The sequence below is a fragment of the Hypanus sabinus genome, chromosome 21 (genome assembly GCF_030144855.1).
Source record: "Hypanus sabinus isolate sHypSab1 chromosome 21, sHypSab1.hap1, whole genome shotgun sequence".
Taxonomy (NCBI): Eukaryota; Metazoa; Chordata; class Chondrichthyes; order Myliobatiformes; family Dasyatidae; genus Hypanus; species Hypanus sabinus.
The window spans coordinates 57,289,481-57,304,971 of record NC_082726.1 but is presented as its reverse complement, the minus strand read 5'-3'; the positions used below and the strand labels follow the sequence as shown (position 1 = coordinate 57,304,971).

Genomic DNA, 15,491 nt, shown 5'->3' with positions numbered 1-15,491 from the left:
CTCCTGTCTGAGATGATGGGTGAGATTGTGTTTGGAATCTCCAAGGCAGCAACTCTTGTCCAGCATCAGATCAGTTTTCATTCTGTGGAGAGTAAAGAGGAGAGTGCGATAAAGGGATGGGGGTGAGAGGGAGATGTCGTGTTGGTTTGGGTGAGAGGTCGAGTGGGGCTCAATCCATTGTTTATACTCGTTAACGTTTCAGCTGTCCTTTTGGAACGTACTGGTTAGTTTGGTTATAACCAGATATAAAAGTGGCATTTTCTGGACTGTACACAAGTCGGGTTTTTGTAAACTGGGGAAGGTCCTATATTGAGCCATAATGGGCAGTTATAGTGTCACTATCTCTTTGGAACTTAGAACATAGAGCAGTATAGCACAAGAACAGGCCCTCTGGCCCGTGATATTCTGCCAAACTAATTTAACTAGGAATTCAAAGTCCACTAAACTAATCCTTCCCACCTACACAAGGTCCATATCTCCCCAGTCTCTGCACATTTGTGTATCTATCCAAGAGCCTCTTAGACACCTCTATTGTATCTGCCTCCAAAACCACCCCTGGCAGTGCATTCCAGTCATCCACCACTCCCCGTGTAAATAAAATTTACCCCATGCATCTCCGGAGGATTTACACCTTCTCAGTTTAAGTTCATTTCCTCGGCTATTAGGCATTTTGACTCTGGGAGAAAGATCTGCCTGTCTATTCTGTCCATGCTCCTCATAATCTGATAAAATTCCATCTGGCCTTTCCACAGTCTGCAGAGAAAACAACCCAAATTTGTCCAACCTCTCCTCATGGCATATGCCTTCTAATTCAGGAAGCACCGTGCGGAAGCAAGTAAGATCCTGGAGTTTCCCTGGAGCATGAACTACTAACCTGTAAAATTATTCCCCAGATAATGAGTGAGGGGGGCAGATAGTGGCAAGGTTCCAAAGCCTGGGGCATAATCTGGTTTACTCAGGAATAAAGGGCAGTTGAATTCTGGGATTGTCTTTCCGAAGGTGACTAGTGGAGTTTATAATTCTTTATATGTTAGAGATACAGTATGGTAATAGGCCCTTCTGGCCCAATGAGCTCATGCTGCCAGTTATGCCCATGTGACCAATTAACCTACTAACCCATACGTCTCTGGAAAGTGGGAGGAGACCAGAGCAGCCGGAGGAAACCTGCACAGTCATGGAGAGAATGTACAAGCTCCAGCAAACTGCAGTGGAAGATAATGGTACAAAAATTGGATGGGTTTTTTTTTGAGAGGGGTGCTCAGTAATATGCAGCTAAGTTATTGGTGTTTTATCTTAGTTCTGGAGTGATGTATTGATTGGTGGGTTGGGCTTGAGGGCCTGAGTGACCGGTTGCTACGGTTACCCTGCTGCTTGAGGGGGTGAGTAAAGCATATTCCTGCTCCTTTCTCATCATCAGTGATGAACACTGTAAGCTGGTTCAACCGGAGTCCCGTGGGGTTCTCAGGCGTGCCCCTGGGCCAGGACGTCTACCACAGACTGATGACGGAGAATGGAGGCCTTGGGCTGAGGGTGGATGGCCTTCCTGTGCAGGTAACCTCTTTACAGCTTAAAGGATTAGTTTTATTTGTCACCTGTACTTCAAAATGTCTGCCAGCCAGTGGTGTGGTGGCATCAGCACTGGACTTTGATGCGAATTGTCCCAAGTTTGAATCTGGCCAGCTCCTTGCATGCTTTCCATCCAAGCTAACAACTCGGCCTCATGAAAAACAGTCAGAGCGTACAGAAGCAGCAAAAAAAATGCTGCCTGATATGCCACAGGGCATGAAAAGGAACAACAACACCAACAGCAAAATGTGTTGTGGGTATCAAATCAAATCTGTGAGGATTGTGCTGGGGGTAGCCTGCAAATGCCACCACACTTCAGGTGCCAATGTAGCATGCCCACAACTCACCAGTCCCAACCATACGTTAGGCACCCACAGGGGGCCCACGTGGTCACTGGGAAGCGAATCCTGATATTACAGCCAGTGCTGTAGAGCATTATGTTAATGGCTACACAACCAGGCCACCCCTACAGAACAGTACCACGGCTTGGACCTGTCTTGCTTGAATATGATCCCCTTGTGTGCCATGACCATCCAGTTCAGTGATGACATGTTATTGAAATAAGTCATATAATTGTTGAGCAATACAGCTTGGATACAGGTCTTTCAGCCCAACCAGTTCATGGAGACCACAGTGCTCACCCAGTGAGTCCCAATTTCCTACGTTCATCCAAAATCCCTCCAAGCCTTATCCCTTCTTGTACCCATCCAAGTGCTTCTTAAATGATAAGATTGTACTGTACCTGTCTCAACCAGTTCCTCTGCTTCCATATACTCACCACCTGTCATTAGCCCCTCAGCTCCCTCTGAAACCCTTCCCACCTCACCCTAACCTTACACCCTGCAGTTTTGCCTTCCACTACCATGAGGAAAAGACTGTTACCATCCCCCTTATCTATGCCTCTCAGAATTTTACACATCTATGTGGCCCAAGTAATAAAGACCTAGTCAGGCCAACCTCTCCCTATAAATCAGGTTGTCTAGTCCTGGCAAAATCCTCATCAATCTTCGATCTTCTTTCTTTCCAGTTTAACCACATCCTTGTCATAACCGGTTGACTAAAACTATACACAGTACTCCAAGTGTGGCCTTGCCAAAATCTTGTAAAACTGCAGTATAATGTCCCAAATCCCATTGTCGGTGCCCTGACTGATGAAAGCCAGCGTGCTTAGTGCCCTTTTCACCACCGTGTCTATATGTGACACTTCCGATAAACTACAGACATAGTACCCCTAGGCTACTCTGTCTATTGCACTCCTGAGTGCCCTATCTTTCATAGTATATTTTCAGTTCAGATCATATTTTTAATTCATCATATTCTTTAAACAAACAAACTTTCCACTTGTGCTCCTAAGACTCTTAGTTCCATTTCCTAGTGCCTTACCATTCATAGTATAAGGTCTATGAATAGGGAGGGTTGGGGTTTGTTGGATGCCCCTCAACCCATCAGTCCTGTTCCAAAGTCCTTTGGGGAGTAAAGAATTAGGAATAAAGAGTTCCTTGAAGTTGCTGATCTGAAATCTGGCTGCTTAAGGAAGGTAGAAGGCTGCTTGGTACGGAATGCCTATTAGCAATGTCAAGGTGGGACAGAAAATGTTGACATTTAGATGTCACACATTTGTAGAACTCTGGATGGGTGAACAGAAGTGAGGATGGAATAAGCAAATGGGGGGCGGGTGGAGGGCTACACTGGCAGTATTAGAGAAGCAAAGACAAGAGGAGGCTCTGGAGGAGCAGAGACATCATAATGGAATGGGTGGGCTGACTGCCCTCTGTACCATATTCCATGTGGATTTCTCTATATGAATTCTCATTGACTGGAATGCAGTGTGAAGAGAATAGACTGTGTACCAGAACCTAAGATTCTGTACTTTCCTGATATGAACCTTGTTTGTAGGGATCATTGCTCTTCATATAGTAGCAAGCCAGGATTTACTTCTCAAAATATTTTCTCTGAAACCACTTTAGAGTTTTGACTGTGTTGCATGAACTGCACTGACAAGTTATTCTGCATTAGTGGAGAGAGGAATGTGATCCAAGTCTCCCAGAAATTTCCCTGCCCAAGGAGATACAGTATGTGCCAAGGTGTGCTGTGAACAGGAGGGAAATGTTACAGAAATACCTCAGGTCTGCCTCAGGTATGGAGATTCACCTGTGTCTGCAAACCTGGATTGAAAGGCTGTTTATATTCCTTGGCAGAGAAGAACCCTCTTTGCTCTTTAGGAAATATTTTTCAAGTGATGAAAGGTTTTGACATGATGCACTAAGATAGTGCTTATACGGTGGAAGAGCAGAACAAGAGGGCATCTGCAATAGCTGACCCCTAAACAGGGATTCACAAGAAACTTCTTTAAACATAGAACAATACAGCACAGGAACAGGCCCCTTGACCCTTGTCTGTGCTGACTAATTTACTGTAAGTTAATCCTGGACATGGTCAATATATCTCACTCCCCTGCTTCTTGTGCATCCATTTAAATCCATCCTAAATGTTGCTGTTGTACCTGCTTCCACCACTTCCTCTGGCAGCACAAACCAGGAGTCTGCCGCTGCCTATCTAAAAAATCTTTTCTTGCAAATTTCTTTTAAACTTTCCACCTCACCTTAAACCTGTCCCCTCTAGTGTTTGACCTTGGGGGAAAAAACTCTATCTATTCTGTCATAATGTTATGTAATTCAGTAGGTCACCCTGCCCCCCCAGTCTCAAACTCTCCAGAGAAAACCACCCAAGTTTGTCCAACTTCTCATTGTAGCTGTATCACAGTCCAGGTAATCATTGTATATTTGCTGACTCTCCACAGGGAACCAACCTGAGGACAACATCCAGCACCACCCCAACCGTGGGGCTTGTCCTCCGCCTCATTGGCTCTGAGGTAAGATGGAACAGATGTTTGGTTGCATGAACAGGTGGTTGGGTTTGGGTCCATCTCCATCTTCTTTCACTTCATCACGACCAGGTATGCCTTTAGAACAGGGTTTCCCGACCGGGGGTCCAGGACCCTTTGCTTAATGGTATTGGGCCATGGCATAAAAAAGGTTGGGAACCATTGGTTTAGATGCTCAGATCCTATGGTCTGGGATCCCATCCTGCCTCTCTATTTTCCTTTAAAAGTCCCTTAAAAATCACCTTTGACAAAGCTGTTGACCTCTTATTCTCCCTGTTAGCTGGCAGCCCAATTCTCTCCAATGCTTTTGTGAAGTGCCTGAGGATATTTTCACTGTGCTGAAAATGTGACATAAATACAGATACCTGCTGCTGAAAGCTTATCTCACAACCTCTTCTTCCTTAACATAAAACATAGAGCAGTGCAGCTCAGCCACAGACCCTTTGGTACACGATGTTCAAAATCAGAATCAGGTTTATTATCATCGGCATATGTTGTGAAATTTGTTAACTTGCCATTACTTTAAACGACTCTAAGATGAATCTAACTGATGCACCATCAATAACTCACTCTGAGACGTAAGGCGAGATATCAGCTTTTATTGACTGGAAGAAGGACCAAGCAGTGAGTGACCATCATACTACATCCTAGAGACTGAGAGGCCGGGCTCATGCCTCAATCGCCTTTATACAGGGGTCTGTGGGAGGAGCCACAGGAGCAGTCAGCAGGGGTCGTGTCCAGACAGGTATATATAGTTCACCACACTAACTTTACCCTCTTACTTAGTCAATAACCTTCCATTTTTCTTTCATCCATATGCCAATCTAAAAGTCTTTTGAATGTCCTTAATGTATCAGCTTTTACCATCACTTCAGTACTTACCCCTCTCTGTGTAAAAAAACCTGCCTTTGACATTTTCCCTAAACAGTACAGTGCAAGATATAAAAATTAATATAAATTACAATTAAAAATAAGTAAATCAATAAGTGCAAAAGCGGACTGGGTTCATGGCAGAAGTTGTTGAGTGTGGGTCAGTCTGAACACTCGCTCCTACACAGCCCATTGTACAGAGCAAGACCAACAACGGAGTAGTATGATTATGCATTTTCACTGAGTCAGGTTGGTAACATACACACTGGGCAACCTACAGTGTGGGAGTGACGAACTGGGCCCACCGAGACAAAAACGTGCAATTGAAAACCCGCACTCAAAAGAGAGAGAGCTCGCTGCACATACGAGACCCAATCGATTGACTGAGCAGTTGAATAGCTACCTGCATACTTGTCATATTCTCGCAATCAATCTGATCTGACGGTACACCCAGAACTCTCCGATGCTAGGCTCCAGAGGATATCAACAGCTGGTGACTTGGGCAGATGCACGGCAGATGAAGTTTAAATTTAATTGCAATTTCAGTAGTTTTACTTCAGACTGCACTACATTCTGTGCCCTAGGCTGCAGCTTTGTGCTCATCATTGTATTTACTGATCTACTGTATTATTACCATTGACTCAGTGAGCTTCGAGGAACCACATTGCATCCTGGTGTATAAGACAGTGAATTAACAAAGTAATCCAATGAGGTGATGTGTTTTAGTAGGAAGTACAAGAAGTGCACTGTATGCTTGGTGGCCTCTTTATGAGATACTGTACTTTCTGTACCTAATAAAGTGGCCACTGAGTATATGTTCGTGGTCTTTGACTGCTGTAGCCCATCCACTTCAAAGCATGTTGAAGTCTTGTGCATTCAGAGATGCTCTTCTGCACACCACTGTTGTAATATGTGGTTGTTTGAGTTACTGTCGCCTTCCTGTCAGCTTGAGCCAGTCTGGCCGTTCTCCTCTGACCTCTCTCATTTACAAGGCATTTTTGCTCTCAGAATTACTGCTCACTGGATGTTTTTGATCTTTGCACCATTCTCTGTAAACTCGAGAGACTATTACAGGAGGTACCTAATGAAGTGGCCACTGGGTGAATCTTGAAGGCCCGTGGAATGATTGTTGTTGACAGATAGGGTGGTTTGAGTTTCTCAGAAACTGCTGATCTCCTGGGATCTTCATGCACAACAGTTCCTAGAGTTTACAGGGAATGGTGTGTTAAACAAAAAAAATTCAGTGAGTGACATTTCTTTGTATGAAAATGCCTTGTTGATCAGAGAGATCAGAGGAGAATGGCCAGACTGGTTCAAGCTGACAGGAAGGTGATAGTAACTCAAAAAAACCACACATTACATGAGCATCTCTGAACGCACAACACTTTGAAGCTGGATGAGAATGGGTTACAGCAACAGAAGACATGAACATATATTCTGTGGCCACTTTATTAGGTTCAGGAGGTAGCTATTAAGTAAACCACTGAGTATATCTCGAAGGACATCCATGAATCCCATGGCTTCTATGATAAGCTAGTATCATTCTCACTGTTATTAATTTTAGCTCTATGTTCCAGATTTATCAAATCAAATGAATCAAATTCACTAGCTACAATGGTGAGGTTTGAATCCGAGTGTACATGTAATTATTCAAGGCTTTTGGATTGCTGGTCCATTAACAGAGGCACTCTGTCACTGTATCCCATTTCCCATTTGTCATGTTGACCTACATTAAGTGAAAGTATGGAAGGCTGACCATGTTGGAGGGAAATCTGTGGTGATGAATTAACTTCCTGATGGGAAATGAGGAGAGATAACAATAATTTCAATTTACTTAGCACATTGAGCGAAACAAAATCATCCCTAGGTACATCACAGAGACATCATCAATCAGAAAATGTTCACATTAAAGATGGGGCAAAGTCTGGGCCATTGATGCATATCTTATAGGAGAGAGGTATAGGAAGAGAATACCAGTGTCCAGGGCCTTGATAGCTGAAGGCACGGCTGCCAACAGTATAGTAATTAAATTCGGAGGCAATCGGGATGCAGTGTTGGAAGTAGACAGTGATCTCGGAGGATTATAGTACAGGAAGAGGTCAGGGAGGTCAGGAGTGAATGAGGATGTGGGGAGATTTGAAAACAAGGATGAGAATTTTAAAATGAAGCCTTCGGAACAACAAGAGAAACCAACAGTCAATAGTTGAATATCTTAATAACACTCATTGGACTCTACATGCTTTGAAATTACACTGCAGAGAGGAATCATTGAAGAGATAATCAGAATTCTCTTCTCCTTCCTTATTGAGAGACGTCTGCCAGCAACATTGCTAAGAAAACAGTTTTAGGTTAACTATCCGATGTGTTAGCAGGACTTGCACTTCGTTTTCTAATAAGAAGCTCCATTCTTTTGCTGAACTTTTCATTTCAGGGTGCCCTTGTGGTAAAATACTAAGCATTGATATGAGTCAGGCTAAAGCGTAATGATATGGAGATTTTATTGATATTCCGGAGGTGCCTTGGGGATTGGTTGCTGAGGAGCTCACATTGGTGGTACTTACGAGTAATTGCCCATGGGTCGAATCGAGAGACTGTGTGTGTGATACATTATTCACAAGGGCCTAACTTAGCCTTGAATTAATTCGTTTTATTACTGTTGCTTGCCAGACTAAATTAACAGCTTCAGCCAAGCACTAAACTAGTGAGGTATTTATTTTTGGATGATTGTAGTGGTGCTGTTTTATAGGACAGTAATTTGTATCTTTTATGATCAGGTTCATGCGTGTAATTTAATATATGCAATGGCCACTGTTTCAAAATTCCTTATTAAATTCTGAGCTAATCAACACAGCTGTCCCCAGCAGGTTTTGCATAACATTAGGACATCTTGCATGTTATCAGCCCCATTCCTTCAGACAGAAGGTCTACAGAATAGCAGTTTAAAAGACATCCAATGAGATAATAATAGACTCATATCAGACAATGCCTTATAACATTGTAAAAAATATCTTCAAAGACTTCACAAAATGGATTATTGTGTTTCTTGCCTGCAAGGCTCCATGAAGAGCAAAGATGGGAAAATACAGCTTTGTAGAACATATAACACTTTAGAAGGCCATTCTGCCAACTGATTCCATGCTAACTCCTTTGAGCATCAAACCATTTGGTCCCATTCCCAATTATTTTCCTCTTATCTTTACAACTACTTATTGCCTTCGCACATTTATTTGGTTTCATAATGAGTCCAGCTCCATTCCAAAACCTAGCTGAGTATTATGTGGCAATTATGACGGTGGTTTCAGGAGGCCACTTATTGTCATCTTCTCACAGATGCTATGGGATGGATAATAATAATGGGACAGCACAGTTAGTGCAATGCTGTACAGCACCAGTGATCGGGGTTCAATTCTGCCCAATGTGCCCTGTGAGCTGCCCAATCAGGTTAGGGCATATATTCATAAAGAACTTTAAATGTTCAGGGGTTCATTTAAAGAGTATGTATACAGTACAGTACACAACCTGAAATTTGTAGTCTTAACACACTCGTTTCTGATTTTCCTGCACTAGGTGTTTACTGCTAGAGGATGAGACACTGAAGTGAGGGATTAAGCATCCCAGAACTCTTTGTCTCCCAATAAGTTGTTGTGGAACTTGTTGCAGAATAAAATACCAGTTCTGGTGGGGAAGTGGAGTCTGGATTGTTACACTTTATAACTTCAAAACCGAAGACACCGGAGTGCGAAAATGCGGGTCTAACTTTGAGTTTACTTTTAGCCAAGTGTGTATGTATCATGTGGTAGCTGGATGACACATGCGATTCACATATGTGTACATAGAACCCATAATGAATTACACTGGACAACAAAGATTTTGCTTCCTGGATACCTTTGGGTGTATCTTATCAATCTTGGGCTGCTGATCATGAAGATCACCATGAAATTTCCTTATCACACACAATTGTTTTGAAATTGCCTATATTTATTATTTCAATTCATAATTCAAATCAGTGTAATTGATGCCAAGATTAAGGAAGGGATATTTGTTGGTCCACAACAGGCAATGACAGGCAATTTAGTGGGACTGGAGAAAATCCTATGGAAGGCATTTAAGGATGTTGTTGAAAATTTTCTTGGCAACTACAGAGCACCAAACTACGTGCAGCTGATTGAAAACATGCTTCAAGCATACAAAACCATGAAGTGCAACACGTCACTACAGATTAATTTTCTGCATTCCCATTTAGACTTCTTCCCTGCAAATCTTGGCACTGTCAGTGATGAGCGTGGTGAAAGGTTTCACCAGGATATTGCAGTCATGGAGAAATGGTATCAGGGCAACTAGAATCCATTAGTGCTGGCTGATTATTGGACACTTAAGTGAGAAGCCCCAGGCACTGACTACAAATGATAATCAGCAACAAAACATTTTTAGCTTAGTTGAACTATTGCAAAGCTCCAGTGTTGTTATGCAATTAAATGCATTATATTCAAAAGAGGTTAATTTCTTGTTTCTCCAAATTTCTTTGTCCTGCTGAAGGATCTCAATCCGAAACATTGACTGTAATCTTTTCCGTACATGCTGCCTGGCCTGCTGAGTTCCCCCCAGCATTTTCTTTGTGTTGCTTGGATTTCCAGCATCTGCAGATTTTCTCTTGTTTGTGAATGGCTGATCACTGTTTTCATTTTATGTGGTGCTGCAGGCAATAGAAGTGGCAAACTCTTGTGAAGGCCGAGTCCTGGGCCAGCCAGCCTCTTCTTCCTGCTTCCCAGTTTTGAACATGGCAGGAAGAAACACTTCTTTTTCCTGAGCTGCCAGGACTCTTGTGAGGTGTATCAGGTGGGAAACCAGATCCAAGGAAATTGAATAATAAAAGGTTAAAGCTCAGGGTCAGAGCCTGATGGAAGTTCACTAATAACAGTGTCGTCTGTTCCAGGCCATATTTCAAAGCAGCTCCCGGGGGGGGGGGGGGGGGGTGGGGGAGAGGTGATCTGAGGTGATAACGGTTAAGGACCCTTCCACATTTATCAGTCTGAGCCTTGAAATGTGAAGTGAGGAGATGGGAAGAGTTGAGAAGGGGGCATTGATACAGAAGCCCTTTTACTGAGCAAGCCACCTCCCACTGACATTCAGTGGAACATTTCTTCAGGTTGGAAAAGTTCTGATTTAAGAAAAAAAATGATGCACAACATACTTCCTTTCAGATGAACTGTAAGTGAAGGTGGTTGTGTGGTCAGATTTGTAATTCACTGTTGGTTATGTTGAAAGCATGGGGTTTAACAGGGCAGGATGGCTTGTGGAAAGATTTAACTCTGTCAGTGTTCACAGGGCTGGTACGGTTATTTGAAGTGTGTTTCCGTACTCGTAACCTCACTATTCTGGATGATTATACTTTTCTCTGACAACACCTTTTGCTGTCTCAGTAAAGCAGCCAGTATAATCAAAGACCCCACCCACCTTGAATATACTCTCCTCTCCTCTCTTACACTGGGCAAAAGATGCAACAGGATAAAAACATGTATCACCATACACAGACCACACTTGGAGTGCTGTGAACAGTTTTGGGCCCCTTATCTAAGAAAAGATGTGCTGGCATTGGAGAGGATCCAAAAGAGATTCACAAGAACGATCCCGGGAATACAGTATGAGGAGCATTTGATGACTCTATCCCTATGCTCATGGAAGTTTAGAAGAATGAGTAGAATCTCATTGAAACCTATGGAAGAATGAAAGGCCTAGAGAGAATGGATGTGGAGAGGATATTTCCTATAGTGGAGAATCTAGGACCAGAGGGCACCACCTCAGAATAGAAGGATGTTTATTTAGAACAGAGATGAGAAAAAAATTCTTTAGCCAGAGATGGTGAAACTGTGGAATTCATTGCCACAGATGGCAGTGGAGGCCACGTCACTGGTTATATTTAAAGTAGAGGTTGATAGGTTCTTGATTAGTAAGAGCATCAAAAGTTATGGGGAAAAGGCAGGAGAATGCTTTTGAGAAGGATAATAAGTCGAGGAACAGACTCAATGGGCCAAATGGCCTAATTTTGCTCCTGTGTCTTATGGCTTTATAGCTGAAGGACAGCTTCTATCCCACTGTTATGAGACTATTAAATAGTTATCCAATATGACAAGTTGGACTCTTAAATTCACAGTCTACCTCATTATGATCTTGCACTTCCTTACTAACTGCACTCAAAAGTTCAAAGTAAATTTGTTATCAAAGGATGTGTATGTCACCAAATACTTCCCTGAAATTCATGTTCTTGCAAACATTTATGCTAGAACTAAGAAATACAATAGAATCCATGAGAAACTGTACACAAAGACTGACAGCCAACAAACTGTTTAAAGCAAAATATTTAACCCTCTGAATCACTTCAACTGGTCTTTATCACACAGGAACTTACTGTAGAAGAATGGCTTCACAATTTTTTGCTCCTCAATAGTGACTGAATTTCCGGATACTTTATCAGCTCCACAGTGTTTTGGGACTGTGAATGGTGTTAGAGATCAGATGATTTTACAAGAAATCTGGAGCTGAATAGCTAAAGTGACTGATGCACTATCAATAACTCTGGGAGACGTGAGTGGAGATAGGCTTTTATTAGCTGGAAGAAAGCAGCATCAGCAGCAAGAGACCATCACACAGCATCCTGGAGACTGAGGGAGGAGCAGTGCCTCCTGTCACCTTTATACAGGGGTCTGTGGGAGGAGCCACAGGAGCAGTCAGCAGAGGGGCGTGTCCAGACAGGTATATGTAGTTCACCACAGTGACATCCCTTTCTTTCTCTCCTGGAACTTAGTTCACAAGTGTTCTTTTCATAGCGCAGAACGTATTTGAAAGTTGTGGCATTTAATCACTAATACTTAATCAGCCTCTTCTGTCCCTTTCAAACTTAATAATTAGTGTCTTTTTATGGAATTTTATTATAACAAAAAAGTAAAATGTTTAATTCTTTTTATACAGTATAATTCTATTAGACAACATTGCATTACAAAGATTGCAGCATCTCAGAAAGGCTGCTTATCACCATATTTTTATGGTTTGTTCAGTAAATGCCAACCTTGCCAGTTATCTCAAGAATGAAAGAAACTTGAAGGACCCATGTTTATTTAGTAGTTTCCCCATTCCTTTCATCATATTCCAAAAGATTAACCCTCAGTGAAAAGGCAGCAAATAATTTAGGTACAGTAAGATTCTGCATATTTACTTAAAAGAGCTTATTGAGGGATAAATTTTGGCCAGGAACTGATGATCATTTCCCGTACAGGTTGTTTTCAGCTTACAAACACTTTACTGTTTGGAACTGTCTATTCCGGCATCCTTGCAACCTGACAGTTTTGGATCACAGGAACTGTCCGCTAATGATCAGATCATAAGACATAGGAGCAGAATTAGGCCATACTATCATGGGTGATTTTTTATCCCTCTCAATCCCATTCCCCTACCTTCCTACTTTTGATGTCCTTACTAATCGAGAACTTATCAACCTCCGCTTTAAATATACCCAATGACTTGGCTTCTGCAGCTGTCTGTGGCAATGAATTCCACAGATTCAGCACCCTCTAGTTAAAGAAATGCCTTCTCATCTCTGTTCTAAGTTAATGTTCCTCAATTCTGAGACCCTCCAACTATAGAAAACAACCTCTCCACATCCACTCTATCTAGGCCCTTCAATAAGTTTCGGTGAGTTCTCCCTCATTCTTCTAAACTTACAGTACAGGCCCAGTGCCATCAAACACTCCTGATATGTTAACCCTTAATCATCATCCTCAGAGTAGGAGAATTGTGCTTTTTAAGTATGGTGGAATAGTTGTTGGAAACAAGCTAGCAGGCTCTGAGAAAAGTTCATAATCCAGAATTTTCATTGCGGCAGAAATGCTGTTGACTAAAATCACAAAAGTAGCACTGGTAGATTAATTAAGTACAAATTAGTACCAATCTTAATTAATTTTAGATCTCAGATCTTAGTTAGAATTAGTTCATTAGTATAGATCTGCACTCTAGATTCAAAACATGTCAGGCCACAGTCTAGAGAGTTAGAACCTGTATATGCAATCTTTTATTGTAACATTATTGAGTCTTTGATTTTCAAATCTGTTTTTCAGGAACATTATAATCACTCCACCTTATGATATAAGGAATATTATATCACTCCACACTGGTGTCGGCCTGAAAAATGGAATGTTTATTCTTCTCCAGAGATGCTGCCTAACCTACTGAGTTACTCTAGCATTTTGTGTGTAGTAATCTGGATTTCTAGCATCTGCAGAATTTCTTGTGATTATAGTTATAACACCCTCTGCCCTTTGGATCACACAGTGCTACAATAATTTATTTTGCCCGATCATTTCAATTTACAAAACGTTGCCTAATGAAACATTTTGTAGGAAAGTACCCCTTTGATAAATGGAGGAATGTGACCAGTACCAGGGGATCTTTTACATCTGCTGAGAATGCCTCTTAGGGAGGGCAACATTTCCCACGCAAATAAGTCAAATATTTGCTTACTCGTTTTCTTCTATAAAATGTTACTATCTTTCTGCATTCTTGTAATGCTCTATTTTGAATTTTGTTTTCTTTTTATGATCCTGATGTGCTTATGAAAGGGACGAACTGTCCAGATGCCAAGCTTTTCACCGTTGCTCTGTACATGTGACAGCAGTAAGCCAGATACCAATTACCAATGCTAATGCAATGCTTGTAGTTATGATAAACAGTGCAGCTAACGTTCCATGGCGGGGCACGTCAGCGAGCAACTTAAGGTTATAAGGTCTATGCAGTTGGTTAAACGTATAATGAGCTGGATACATTGAGGCAGAGGGAAAATTAATGTCTTTGTTGAGCAGAATGTGTCAGCCTTCCCCGCACATGTTCCCACAGGAGTCTTCTTGGACATGGGCTAATTGAATAAGAGTAATTGAGGAAGCTTGGCAGCACATGTTGTATCATAGTCTGGGCCAGAGTCGGCAGATAAACCATTGCAGGGCGACATGCTTGCAGCACTTGGAGAGCAGCTGCATTAGTTGCATGTGTAATCACAGGCTGCTGATGAACTGTTGCATTTTACATGATCTGGGGTCCTGGTGACTTGGTCTCCGTTGAAACGCACCCAGCACCAACGTAGGGAAGCTCTTGTCCTCTACTGATTGTAGAGACTTGGATAGCACAGAGGACCTGCTGACTGCATTGCAAAGGGGTGGATGAAGATCAGTGGCACCTTCTTCTCCCTTTCTTTCCAGTCCTGATAAAGAGTCTTGGTCCAAAACGCCAACTGTTTACTCTCCTTCATAGATGCTGCCCAACCTGCTGAGTTCCTCCAACATTTTGTGTGTGTTGGGCACAGATATTAAATCCAGGGGTGAGAGATTTAAAAGGGATGTCAGGACAGCTTCTTCAAACAAAGGGTGGTATTTACTTGGAATAAACTGGTAGAAATTGTTACATTTTCTAACTTCAGAACATTAAACTAATTCAAAGGAAGACATGGGAGACTGGGAATGTGGGTCTAACTTTGTGTTTACTTTAAGCAAGGTGCGCATATATCAGGTGGGAGCATAATGATGTTTGCAGTTTACATTTTGTATATATAACCTGTAATGAATTATTTAAATGAACAAGAATGCATAATCAATCTATATAGACCATAAGACATAGGAACAGAATTAGGCCATCTGGCCCATCAAGTCTGCTCCGCCATTCAATCATGGCTGGTCCTTTTCTCTTCTCCTCCTCAACCCCAGTTTCCAGCCTTCTTGTGTATATTACTTATATTGAGTAATATACACAAGATTACTCAAATATTACTGAAGCATTAAATACACAACAGAAATAGTGCCTGAGGCAGGCACATTAGCACTGTTCAAGAGCCATGCTGGTAAATACGTGGATAGGAGTTGTTTAAAGGGCTGTAGGCCAAATGGAGGCAGATGGGGCTAGCTTGTTGGGCTACACATCACCATGAACAGGTTGTCAGGGCTGTAAGACTCTGTACTGTAAGTCTCTGTGACTCTATGACTTTGAAATTTAACTTGATAAGAAGTGCTGCTCTGCCCTTTGACCGCGCTGTTGGGTGGTGAGAAACATCTCATAGAAGTTATATGACTGTGAGGACAGAGTTCCAGTGAAAATGACTCAACTACACTTTTTGTGGGATTTATTCCCACCATCG

General features: G+C 42.1%; 1 protein-coding gene across 6 annotated transcripts in view; it reads left to right on the top strand.

The window, feature by feature from the left end:
• Window positions 1–15,491, top strand: part of ccdc33 (coiled-coil domain containing 33) — a 328,157-nt gene that overhangs the window by 173,590 nt on the left and 139,076 nt on the right. For all 6 annotated transcript variants that reach the window (XM_059946622.1, XM_059946620.1, XM_059946618.1 and 3 more), the window contains exons 11-12: window positions 1,418–1,551; window positions 4,367–4,438. In XM_059946622.1, coding sequence (XP_059802605.1) covers window positions 1,418–1,551; window positions 4,367–4,438 — 206 coding nt within the window. The remainder of the gene's footprint in view (window positions 1–1,417; window positions 1,552–4,366; window positions 4,439–15,491) is intronic.